This window comes from Centruroides vittatus, unplaced genomic scaffold (assembly GCF_030686945.1).
Source record: "Centruroides vittatus isolate TY-2023 unplaced genomic scaffold, ASM3068694v2 contig_799, whole genome shotgun sequence".
Taxonomy (NCBI): Eukaryota; Metazoa; Arthropoda; class Arachnida; order Scorpiones; family Buthidae; genus Centruroides; species Centruroides vittatus.
This window is the reverse complement of record NW_027122516.1, coordinates 1512469-1525459: the sequence shown is the minus strand read 5'-3', so window position 1 is coordinate 1525459 and position 12991 is coordinate 1512469. Positions and strand designations below refer to the sequence as shown.

General features: G+C 32.4%; 1 protein-coding gene across 5 annotated transcripts in view; it reads left to right on the top strand.

Moving 5' to 3' along the window:
• Positions 1-12991, top strand: part of LOC136981893 (catenin delta-2-like) — a 46642-nt gene that overhangs the window by 12754 nt on the left and 20897 nt on the right. For 4 of the 5 annotated variants that reach the window (XM_067278274.1, XM_067278273.1, XM_067278272.1 and 1 more), the window contains 2 exons: positions 289-460; positions 10758-11075. In XM_067278274.1, coding sequence (XP_067134375.1) covers positions 355-460; positions 10758-11075 — 424 coding nt within the window. In that variant the 5' untranslated portion in view covers positions 289-354. The remainder of the gene's footprint in view (positions 1-288; positions 461-10757; positions 11076-12991) is intronic. The other variant, XM_067278271.1, reaches the window with a different exon arrangement.

The following is a 12991-nucleotide window of genomic DNA, read 5'->3' as shown; positions in this document are numbered from 1 at the left end:
TAAAAATCAGTTTTAATTCACAAAACATTATCTAAATAAACCATCATTATAATTTGAATGTAAGAGTACAGTTTTTTTTTAATTGTTTTTAAATATTAGAATATTAATTCCATAATTACAGTATGAAAATAGTAAATGATTTTTAAATTAAAACTGATTTATTTACAAAATAAAATATGGAATTTTTATTCTAATATAATAATTTGTAATATTTAATCAGAGTATTCAGTTTGTTTCAATAAATAATATGTTAAATGTTTAATTACATGTGTGTAAATTTTTTAATAGGTAAAAACTGTAACAAAAGTAGTGAGTACTCGTAAAGTTCAGCACATAGGACCAGACGGCCAACCAATGGAATATTCTCCGTACAATAATGCTCCAGTGAATTCTGAGGAATATGAAAATTATCCATATTCTACAAGTGACATTCCATCAAATTACGATACTTATGATTCAGGTAGTTTAAAGACTGCTTACTTTTGAGAGTTTTAACGTTGTAAAAAATAATAATTTTAAATTAATGAATATTTAAGAAAAGTAAATAAGTGAAAAAAATATGAAAGATTTATTGTTTTTATACAGACAAAAATATTTTGAGCTTTAATGATCTAATAATTTTTATCAATTGTAATATACATGATGGTCCATGTCGTGCATCATAGGGTTATTCTCACAGGTCTCGTAGGTGTTCAAATTTGACCCCCCCTCAATACAGGTTTGTGTTCTGGCACAATAAAATGACTTGATACACTTAACTGTCTCAGGAGTGATATTAAGACATTCTCTGGTTATCGCATTCTTCAATTTAGTGAAAGTATGTGGACAATTTAGGTACACCACAGGAAAAAATCAACAATAAATAAGATCCAGGGAGCAGGGTGGCCATTTCACCGGACCTCTTTGGCCAATCCGTCTATTGGGAAACTTCTTGTTAAGGTACTCATGCACTCTCACAGCAAAATATGCTGGAGTGCTGTCCTGTTGAATTAACATAGTTCAGCATTGTTGTAATGGAACATCCTCCAAACAGTCCTTCAGGTAGCCATCTAACATCTGTAGGTATGTTTCACTAGTGACATTCTCACTAAAGAAATGTAGGCTGATAGTAATGTTCAAAATAAACCACTCGGTCGGTTTGACGAAAAACACAAACTTTATATTTACAGTAAATGTACAAAATAATCCAAATCAGAGTTACAATTAATTATGCACAAACACTAGTCTGAACAACAACCGACTATTCCCGTACAAATTCGTCGAAAGAACTCCTTACGAACAAACAGACTTGTAATTAACAAAACCTCCGAGTCAGGAACAAGTTCGTACACCACCACGTAACTTCCAACGAGAGAGTTAGTTGGCATCACGATAACGACGATCTCCCTTGATCCGATCACCTCCGATCCCAACTCAGCCGATCCCGATACGAACCTACGATACGAGCTTCCCGATCCGAACCTCGATACCCGCTGAAACTACGGCTTAAATAGACCCAACGTTCGAATCGTCCGCCAATCGAATTTGAATTCTTCCACAACGGCCGCCAACGGTCACTTCCCGCTGGCCAATCGTCTGTCTGTCGTTGACTTGAAACTCAACGGTTCTTCTAACGGTCGTTTCTAATGGCCGATCCTACCGGCTTTTCCGTTATGAAAGTTCGTTATAACAAACCAGGGCGGAAATCGCTCGCCTAGCGATTCCAAACCCTACACTGATTATTTTGTTCTTTCATATTCCAACATGCAGAACAACCCCCAGATGTGGCCCTCTTCATTCCACCTAGAATTGCTTTCCAACTAGTAGCATACATTATGCCTGTTAACATGGCCACTCAAATGGAATGATGCCTAGTCACTGAAAAAAGTTAATTAATGCATTGGCATATGTCAGCATTCATTCACAAAATTCCGTCTGTCTATCAGTATCATCAATGTGCATTTCTTGAACCAGCCAAATTTTATATGGGTGGAACCAATACTGATGAATCATGCACAATACTGAGGTTTTGCTTAATCCTGTTTCTTGACTCGATTTTCTGGTTGATTTCTTGGGGCTGTTAAGAACCTTTGTCAAAACTATCGTGGACACCTCTCCAGTTGCACTTTTCAGTTGCCCAGTTCACATAAGATCAGCAACAGTTCCAGTCTCTTTAAAATGGTTGATCAGGCATCCAACAGTAGTGTGATTTACAGGCACTCTATGTGGATGCTGCCAGTTGAACTCAGTGGCCACAGACTAGTGCATTGCATCAGACATTCCAAACATGAACACTAGCTGTACTCATTTCTTCAATGTTAATTTGTCACCCATCATTCAATCTGAAACAAAAAAATTGACTTAAATATAGTTAAAAGTTAAATCCCTATGGTGCATGACTTAACTTAAGAACCACCTTGTATGGAATTATTCAAAACGAACTCCTTGGTTTCAAAAAATTGTTCTGTTTATTTCAAACTAATACTAACAAACAATATAAGACACATTTCTAGAAAAACTCTGAAAGTCTTTTACTTTCCTGGCTGTTATATGTAACAGAAAGAAGGTATGGCGATCTGGCAAAAATTGACCACCCCAGATTTTACATTTTTGGACTTAGGACACCTTGAAACATTGAGAAATGCACAAAAATTCAAAGGTAATTTCTGTATGTAGGGATGTTTGTGTGTGAGGGCACGATTTTGTTCACTCTCTTTGAAGCTTAACTCCTGTGCTTTTTGTTGAAAATTTCTGAAATTTTGCAGGAAGGTTTGTTTATTAGGGGAATTGAGGCTATTAAATTTTGGTGGTTAAAGGTTGAGGGGTGGGGAGATAATGGAGATCATGTGTTATCTCCAGTAGGGTTGGACTTGATGATTCTATTTGTTATTAGCATTTACAATTTCTTATAAAACTCATTCCTACCCCAAAATTAACCTCTTTTTGCCATTTTATAATAGTTAAAAACATAAAGTTTTAATAAAATATGATAACAGACAGCACTACCAAAATTTTAAATGCTGCCGGGAAAGTCGAGCAACTCATTGCTGGTTTATTTTGTGACAAATATGCTGTATATGGCTTTCTTGCATGACATGACAGATATTGGTGCAATATTCTAATTCACTCCAAACACAGCACAGCATGTCTGAGTCAATGGTGGCAGTTAGTGTTTCTCTGCTAGCGGCTCTTTCTGAAATTTCATCTTTCAGTAATTGTCTTATATTTGTAACAGGCTTTATTTTGTGGAATTGCAGGACACAATGTCTTCTCTCTAGATGCTGTCATTTGCATTGCATGCCCCTAATGACAAAGTGTGAAATCAGCATTGTGCGGGATTATTTTCATAAAAATTTGTGGTTGCAAGACAGGTGTACACCCATATGGTGATGATACAAGGTGCAGTCAAAAAGTTCCAGGACTGGTGATGTGGCACCACAATCAGCCCCATGCTGAACTTGTACGAACTAGAATATGTAATAGACATTGTTATTTAGCTTCCTACGAAATTTCATGCCATTATCGTGCCATTATTTTGCCATATAGTTTTTGTTTCTTGCTATTTAGGTTAGATCCATGTTCTCGTCAATTTGTGATTTTCATTGCTTTGTAAAATGAATTCTTTTAAGGAACGTGTGTGTGAAATTTTGTCAAACTTGGCAAAGCTGCAACAAAAAAGAAAGTGATTAAGAAAATGAAAACATGGATTTACAGTTATGACCCTGAGACAAAAAAACAATTAACTCAGTGAAAAAATCATGATTTACCCAGACCACAGAAAGCACACCAAATGAGGTGCAATTTCAAGAGCATGCTTATTGTATTTTTGATAGGGAGGAAATTATTCTTTGGGAATTCGTTCCACAAGGCCAAACTATGAATCAAAAGATTTATATGGCTGTTTTGAAGCACCTGCATGAAAATGTCTGACAAAAAAGACCAGATCTTTGGAAAGCTCAGAACTGGTTGTTGCATCATGACAATGCCTCTGCTCACACAGCTATTGAACAGTTTTTCCCGAAAAATAAAATGGCTATGGTTCTTCAACCTCCTTATTCACCAGACTTGACACTGTGACTTTTCTCTATTTCTACAGCTGAAAAAAGTGCTGAAACAACAATGATTTGAGAGCATTTGAACACAATTGCAACAAATGCTTAACAATGTCATAAAAAAAATAAAAATGTTCTAGGAATGTTTTGAAAACTAGAAAAAGCACTGGAATCTTTGAATAGCTGCAGAACAACTTATTTTGAAGATGACAACTCTCAATAAATTAACATGTGTCAGACATTTTTTATGGAATTAGTCCCAAATCAGAACCAGTTTTTATGGAACTTTTGTATGTTCCATATATTCCCCAAAATAAACTTCTTTTGGATAATCCTGTATTTGCAATACTTGATTTAAGAAAATTATACATATATTGAATTCCTTTAGTGCTAAAATGTATTATTATTCTTCACAAGTATTGTAAATACTCCTGTGGTTTGTTGTCTACATAAATAATTGAAAGATGTGCTAAATTTCACTTCTAGATTAATGAAAATAAAGATGTAATTTTGATAAAGATATAATTACCTCGTTCCAGTTCACAAACCTCTTGAAATTTATCCACAGACGCTTGAACCTCAAGTTAAGAATTCCTGGTATATCCAGTAGTGAAATGCAATTAATTTTTAAAACAAACTTGTAATTAAAGCTTATGACAGAATGTCTTTAAATTCTATCTACTTGTAACAGTTTATTAAGAGAAACCAAATATACAAATAAGTTTTAACTTTTTTGGAACAATTTTTAACAACTTTTTGTTTAATTGAACTCATTTTTTGCCTATGAAGAAATTGTATCTTTCTAAAAACTTTAATGATTGTATTTTTAAACTACTTTGTAGTCCCAATGAGGAAATAGCCTTCTTTTGGAAGAAAGTTATGTATCTACAATGATATTTTTTTTTGTAGAAAATCATATTTATGAAACATCATTTTACAAAGGAAATGTAGCATTTAACTTAAGTAGATAAGTGTTTAGAGTATGAAATTGTGTTGAAAATGATTTTTAATATGAGAAAATCTCATAATAGTATTAAAGACCATATTAATTATATTTAATATAGCATTACCGTATTTTACGGACTATAAGACGCACTTTTTTCTTCGAAAAATTGCCTCCAAAATTCAGGTGCGTCTTATAGTCCCTAGCATCTTAAAGTCCGTAAAATACGGTAATTATTATACATTTCTAATAGTATTTAAAAAAATGGAAGGAATGGTTTTAACAAATTCTTAATATATCAATTAAAAAAATTAATAATGCAGAAGACTAATTGGAACATTTATTTAAAGTTTAGTAACATTTGACCTTTTATTGTCGATTCTCTCTTGCTTCAAAAAATAAAAGTATGGTTTTATAAAAACTCGTGGGTGTCTGAAAAATAATTTGAAACTTATATGCAGGTTTAAAGTTGATTCACACTATGTGGCTGGCAGACCCACCAGATTGACAATTATCTATTCCATGTGTTTGCAGGAAATGGCATCAAGTATTTCACTACACTATTCACTGTTTTTACAGCCCTGACCTATTTTGATGGATTAAGATTTAATTTTTTAATAAATGCTTGCAATTAAGATACAGATTAATCTTCAATTTACAAAATACGAGAATTAAATTATTATGCAATGTATTTATGTAAAAAAGCTTCAACTAGTGCCAATATAACAATAATATTATCAATCATACAGGTTTAATACTTAATTAAAAAATATATTAAACTTTTATGAAACTTTTCAATTCTACTTTAAAAAAAAAAATACACTGTCTCTTATGATGGATATGTTATAAGAGTCTAAAGGTTTTAAAATTTAAAAATTGCTATTATTAGTGATATTTTAAATTTTATACAAACATTATTTCCAATAAATCAAAGTACTACTACTCAGACCTTTAAAGTGCAGTACAATTTTAGATTGTACTGTATTTTAAAAGCCCGAGAAGTAGTAGTATTGTGGTTTATTACACGTGCAGTTTTCAGTTTCAGTTTTGTTAATTATTATTTTATATTAAATTTAATTAAAAAAGTTATTGTAATTATTAATGTTAGTATGATAGCAGTCCTACCTTTAGAAAAAAATTACTTTATATTAATTGCTAATAGCTAATGAAACTATAATCCAAATAATCCAGAAATTAATTTGAATATTATTATAGAATATTTGAATATCTGTAATTTTGTTAACAGAATTGAAACAAATAATATTTTAATGCTTAACATGGCAACTGCTAAACTCATATCAGTAAATTCAGTAATGCTTATGGAAAATCAGCTGGGTGAATATCAAGGTAGTGAGTTTTTACATTGTAGTAATTATGTCGCATTCAACAGCCAACCTGTAGGCACGAGATATACACTAGGGTGGATTATACAAAGGTGTTATTTTCGTTCTTGCAATTTTCTGTGGACTATATACCACTACATGTTAACTGCATGTCGTTGAAGCACATTCATACAATCAAAATATTTTGTGTGAAATTTGATAAATAAAATGTACAAATTACTAATGAGAAAATTAAAGTTATCATCATCAGTATCTGTCATACAAAAAGGTTGGAGCAAAAAATAGGTTCAGGTGCAAACAAAATCTGCAACTGCTTTATGTAAATATTTTTTATGTTGTTTGATATTGAAAAATAAATTTAATAAAGCACACAAAATTTTGATATAACATTTTTATACAAAATTCTGTTATTTTGTTTTTTATTATACTGTATTATTTTGTCTCAGTGTATTAAATTTATGAAAATATAAGAAATATTTAATTTTATCTTTTGATGAAATAAAATCATATTTAAAAATTACAAAAAATTTATAGTAAATGCTAGATTACTTCACCACACATTTTTATAATCTCAGTTGAAAATAGAGTAGAATCTGTGTAATATGAAAATTGCTATTAGTTGCCTAAAATTTAAAAGAATTAGCATGCTCTATAACATGTAACTTAAAATACACTTATAAAACTTTATAATAATCAGAATTTTGGTTATAATTATCTTTTTATATTCAGGTTAGTAGGCATTTTTAAACAATATTTTCATGATATCAGCATCAGTGTGGTTGATAACATGATTGTCATCAGTCTTAAAGAGTGTGTTATTTTAATCATTCTTTGCTCCAGTAGTTTAAATTACTGGAATTTATGAAGTTATACGCTTGATAAAATACTGTTAATTAATATTCATTTTATACATGTTTTGTTTTAATACGTCCTTTTAATGTTAATCAATAGAACCAGAATTTCCACTAATAGTAATTTATTTACTTATCCTGCTTATTGTTATCAATTGATTATTACTTTTAGTATAGGCGATTTCTAAAGTGATCACAAAAAACCAATAATATTGTAGTTGTAGAAATATTTCAAATTTTGAGGGAGAACATCAGAAACTTTGTCATTAAAACATTCTCCATATATCACCAATTTGCTATACTCTAAAATTAATTTTATTTTATTTTCTTTTTCTCTCTCTTTCTCTCTAAGAAAGACATTCAGATAACAATTGATAGAAATTTTATTGTATTGATATAAATAACTATTAATATTATATATATTATTATAATAATTATTATTCTAATATTTTCTAAAAATTACTTATTAATTCTCCTCATGCTATCTGTTGTATAATTCACTCCCAACAACCTTTGAAAAAACCAGTAATAGTTAATTGAAAACAAACATTTTCGACCGTTAACTCGGTCTTCATCAGGTTATAACTATTGAGATTCGTTACAGCTTCAAAACTCTTTCGGCACGTATTCAAACTTTCGAATAGAACCGTTGTTCGCTCGTGTTGCCATGGAATCATACGTGCTGTTGACATATGTAACACGCATGGCGCAACAAAATAATGTAATTATATTCCATATATAAACAAAGGGATAGGGATGTACTATACATTAAATAGAGCTGTGGGGAACTTCCCCTTCGTAACAGAACTTCCAAGCTTGAGAAATGTTACACGCATCCATATGCAATTAGATGGCAACACAATATCTACTAAAGTCCATTACAAGCCATGCTACACTCCGTTATTCATCCCTGCTGTTTCAGAGGATCCCTTCTCATACAAGGTAGCTGCCTTCCGGACCCTTACGAAAAGAGCGTTCACGCACCACTCCAAAGTCAAGGACACCGTATTTGAAATAGAGCGCATCCAGAACATAGCCACACGGCATGGATATAGCCAAACATTAGTTCATAACATTGCGTCTGCATATTATACACAAATGCATCCTACTGACAACACCAACACACGCACTAACAACTCCAATATCAATCAATCTCATGTGGTGGTTGAATATAACCAACACCTAGACTCCATTTACAGGGAAATTGCCGCATACACCAACAAAAAGATCACTTACAAGAGGCATAACACTATATATGACCTCCTGCACAATTCCAAGGACAACATAGATAAAAGAATGACACTAGGGTATACTCTGTTCCATTATGGGATGGCAGATTCCAAAGAGAGCTTGTCTACATCAGTTCAATGAAACGCTCTCTCAACAAGCGTCTACGCGAGCACAAGTATGATATTGAGCGCGATAGAGACACCACTGCCCTGTCCACGTATGCATCGACCCCGGCATAAGGGCTGATCTGCAAAATGTGGAATTGATTAAACTCTCCCACCGATTGGACCATCTACTATCCCTGGAAACTCTGGCGATATACAAAGCTGGGCTGTGCACAACCTGCATCAATTCTAAAGATGTGTGTAACATTTCTCAAGCTTGGAAGTTCTGTTACGAAGGGGAAGTTCCCCACAGCTCTATTTAATGTACATCCCTATCCCTTCGTTTATATATGGAATATAATTACATTGTTTTGTTGCGCCACGCGTGTTACGTATGTCAACAGCACGTATGATTCCATGGCAACACGAGCGCACAACGGTTCTATTCGAAAGTTTGAATACGTTCTGAAAGAGTTTTGAAGTTGTAACGAATCTCAATAGTTATAACCTGATGAAGACAGAGTTAACAGTCGAAAACATTTGCTTTCAATTAACTATTACTGGTTTTTTCAAATGTTGTTGGGAGTGAATTATTTACTACACCAGTATACAAGTGGATGATTAATATCTGTTGTATTTATAAACAAACCAGTTTAGATCTTTTTATACTGCACTATCATATCTGGAACAATCAATATTGTATTTTTACTTTCCCAGCTGTTATAACAGAGGGAAAGTATGGCGATCTGGCAAAAAATGCCCCCCCCCAGATTTTTACATTTTAGGACTCTGGACACCTTGAAATGTTGAAAAATGCAAAAGAATGTTCTGGAGTAATTTTTGTATGTATGGATGTATGTGTGTGTTGCACAATTTTGTTCATCCTGTTGGAAGCTTAATAACTCCTGTGCTGTTTGTCAAAAATTTCTGAAATTTTGCAGGAAGGTTTGTTTATTAGGGGAATTGATGCTATTAAATTTTGGTGGTTAAAGTTTGAGGGGAGGGAGATAACGAGGATCTGTTCTATCTCCGGTAGGGTCAGACTTAATGATGATTTTACTCATTATTAGCATTTACAATTTTTTATAAAACCCAACCCTACCCTACCCTCAAAATTAAGCATTTTGCCATTTTATAATAGTTAAAAATATAACAGATGGTGCCACCAAAATTTTAAATGTTGCTGGTTTATTTATTTATTTATTTTATTGGCTTTATAGTTTAAGTGGATTATAATTTCATTGGCATACTAATAGGTTGTTGCAAATGAAATTGCCATTTTTTAAAACTTAAGCTTCTCGTCCATATAGTTTAGCATTTTCCATGTGAATGGCATTGTGTGAGTGCAACTCGAAGAGTACACATATAATATATAAATTTAAAAATATAATCTCATTTATATCATGAATTCCACATGTTTAAGATTATCTGTTTTTCTGATGGCATGGAAAGCAAAGAAACAAGAATGATTTTCTTGTATGAGTAGAAGCTGGGACATAATGCAACCGAGGCAACCGAAAGTATCAATAAAGCTTTTGGTGAAGGTCTTATGAGTGAGCATACCAATCATTGGTTTGAAAAATTTCATTTCAAGAAAAGAAATCTCAAAAATTTGCTTTGCAAACATGCATTATCTGTTGTCAACAATGATATTTTGAAGAATATCATTGAATCAGAACCTTGTCTGACAGGGAGATTGCAGAAAAGTTGAACGTGCATTATTCAACCATTTCTTCGCAAGTAAACATGTTAGGGAAAATTGAGACAAATGGATACGGATACCATACAAACTCGGCGATAGACATTTGGAGGTCTGCAGTTCTTTAATTATTTGTCACAAAAACCAAAGTATTTGAATGAAATCCTTCCTCATCCATCTTATTCTCTAGACCTTTTGCTGATAGACTCGCTTTTTTTTTAATGCATTTTGACATTTTTTTTGGCAGGAATGTCTTCAAGGAAGAGGACGCAATAAAAAGTGTCTTTAATGACTTTTTGTCTTCTCGTTCTCATGATTTCTATCAAATTAGCATTAATGCACTTCTGTTGCATTGGGAGAAGTGTATTAATGTTGATGGAGACAGTTTAATTGACTATAAAAGTTTTAAATTAAATTAATAAATGTTTAAAGTCAGAAATAAAAATTGGCCATTTCATTTGCAACAACCTAATATTTGTTAAAAGTTTCTATTTTTACCTATGTATGCATATATATATGAACTGAGAAATAATTTTTATTATAATTAATTATTAAGGTCGACCACCAAGCCCAGCAGGACAAGTACCCCCTCAGAATTATCACCCTGATTATGGTAATTATGGTAGAATACCATCTCCACCAGTTGAAAAAAATTGCGAAATGTATCATTCTCAGAGTGGGCAAAATTATGCTGAATATGGGTATCAGAGATGTCCTCCTCCGTCCTTAGAACATGGGTCTGCACATAGAGCAATGCCTCAAGTTCCCAGAATGGGCATTGATTATACACAGCATCCGTGTAGTTATGAAGAATTGGATTCTCTTTCACCAAATGCAGCTGATTATCAAGGTAGATATAAGAATGATCAATTTGGTAAGCTTACTATATTCATATTTCATATAGAGTTAACAATTTTATTGTTTTAGATTTTGCAACTTGAACACAAACTATATGGTGTATTTTCATCAGCCCGACACGTGGACAAAACTTAATACACGTATCAACTGAAGAAAACTTAGTGATGAAATTTGCCATGTGTCCGAGAAAATACACCATATAGTTTGTGTTCAAGTTGCAGAATAAGCACCGGCACGGTTTCATAAACACTACAATGTTTTAGATTTGTTTTTTTACATGTAATTGATTATCTGATATAGTAAATAGGCTTATTCGTTTAAGAAGTCTGCTGGAACTTAATAAAAAAAATAGACATTATTATTTTTATTTAAGTACATTTTTGAGCTTTCAAATTTTTCTGATAAAATATTTCCTACGTTATGAAGTGTCAAAGTTTCTTTCATGACATCGTACAATAGTCAGAGTATAAATTAATCGTCTGCCTGTTTTTAAAGATGTTTATTATTATTAATTTGTCCTGTATTATTTTAAATTAATGTTTCTCTTTTGTATTGATTATTTCTTAATTAAAATATTTAGTATATATGTTACCGGCAAAGTATGAAAAGCCGGCATTCTATAGAATACCTAGATTTGTATATAATGCCTGGCATTTTTAGGCAATGTATGAAATATGAGAATTATTACATACTTTCCCTAGGCATTGTATATAATACCTAGGCATTCTATAGAATGACAAATGCTATGTAGGCAAAGTATGAAAAAAGGTCCAGATAAGGCTATTATATAAATGACATGCGTTCCTCAAAAATACAATGTTATTCTGAAAAAATAATGAGAGTGCCATTAAAAAAATTTATTCAAAATACGTAAAGAAAAATGAAAGTTGTACAAAACAAAATTTATGCCTTTCTTATTAAGGGAAACAAAATTTTTATATAAAAAATAAGAAATTAAAATTAACCTACTTGTTGCAACATGGTAGGCTTGAATGACATTTTGAATTACATTTTTCACGCAAAGACATTTCATATTTTGGCACTTTGTTTTACACCTACATTTGACGAATCCTTGGCCACTTCCACTGGACTGAGCAATTGCAACTGACCGGAGAGGAATTTCATGGTCAGGAATATCTTCAATTCGAAGCAAGTTCTTAGGGCATAAAGTGAATTGTGATCTCATCTATACTTGTTTTAAAATTCCTTCAGAAGTTCCAAGTCTGTAGAAACCATCCTCTATCACACTCATTACAACTGCCAATATATTGCACGAATCACCTCGCCCTTGTCGACGTCATGAATAGGAACTTGCACAGTAGTTCCCAAAGAAGCAGTGGGAAATTTTTTTCCGAATTCATTTTCATTTTTTTGGCTTGTATTTCCAAATTGATTTTAGAATTTATTTTACCTTCAATAGCATTTTCAGTTTTGAAACAAAGGGTGCACAAAATATCCATTTCATCATCTTTACTAGCATGGCCCCAGAAGGTATGAATTTTTTGACGACATTTTTTGCATGCAAGTGCATTACTCGTTTCCTTTAAACACACACAACAGGTATCAGAAACGGAAATCTCTTCGGTAAGCATGTTTTTTAAAACAGGTTCTTTTTCTTGCATAATTTGATTAGTTTCACCTTTTTCCATTGTTTTGATGCTTTCTATTACTTTTTCTAGCTGCTCCTCTGTATTTATGTCTTTTAAAACATCTTTGGCTGCAAACCTAAAGTAGGGCTTACAACATCTTTTAAAAGACGTTGTAAGCCCTACTTTAGGTTTGCAGCCAAAAAGAGCTTTGTATGGTGTTCTTTTGATCCCAGAATGATAAGCTCTATTTTTCATAAATTGAACGAAATGCAGTCCTTTACTCCAGCGGTCAGATTTGTTATCCTGCATCCAGGGTAGTGTTGAAAGAGCTAATCAAGATATC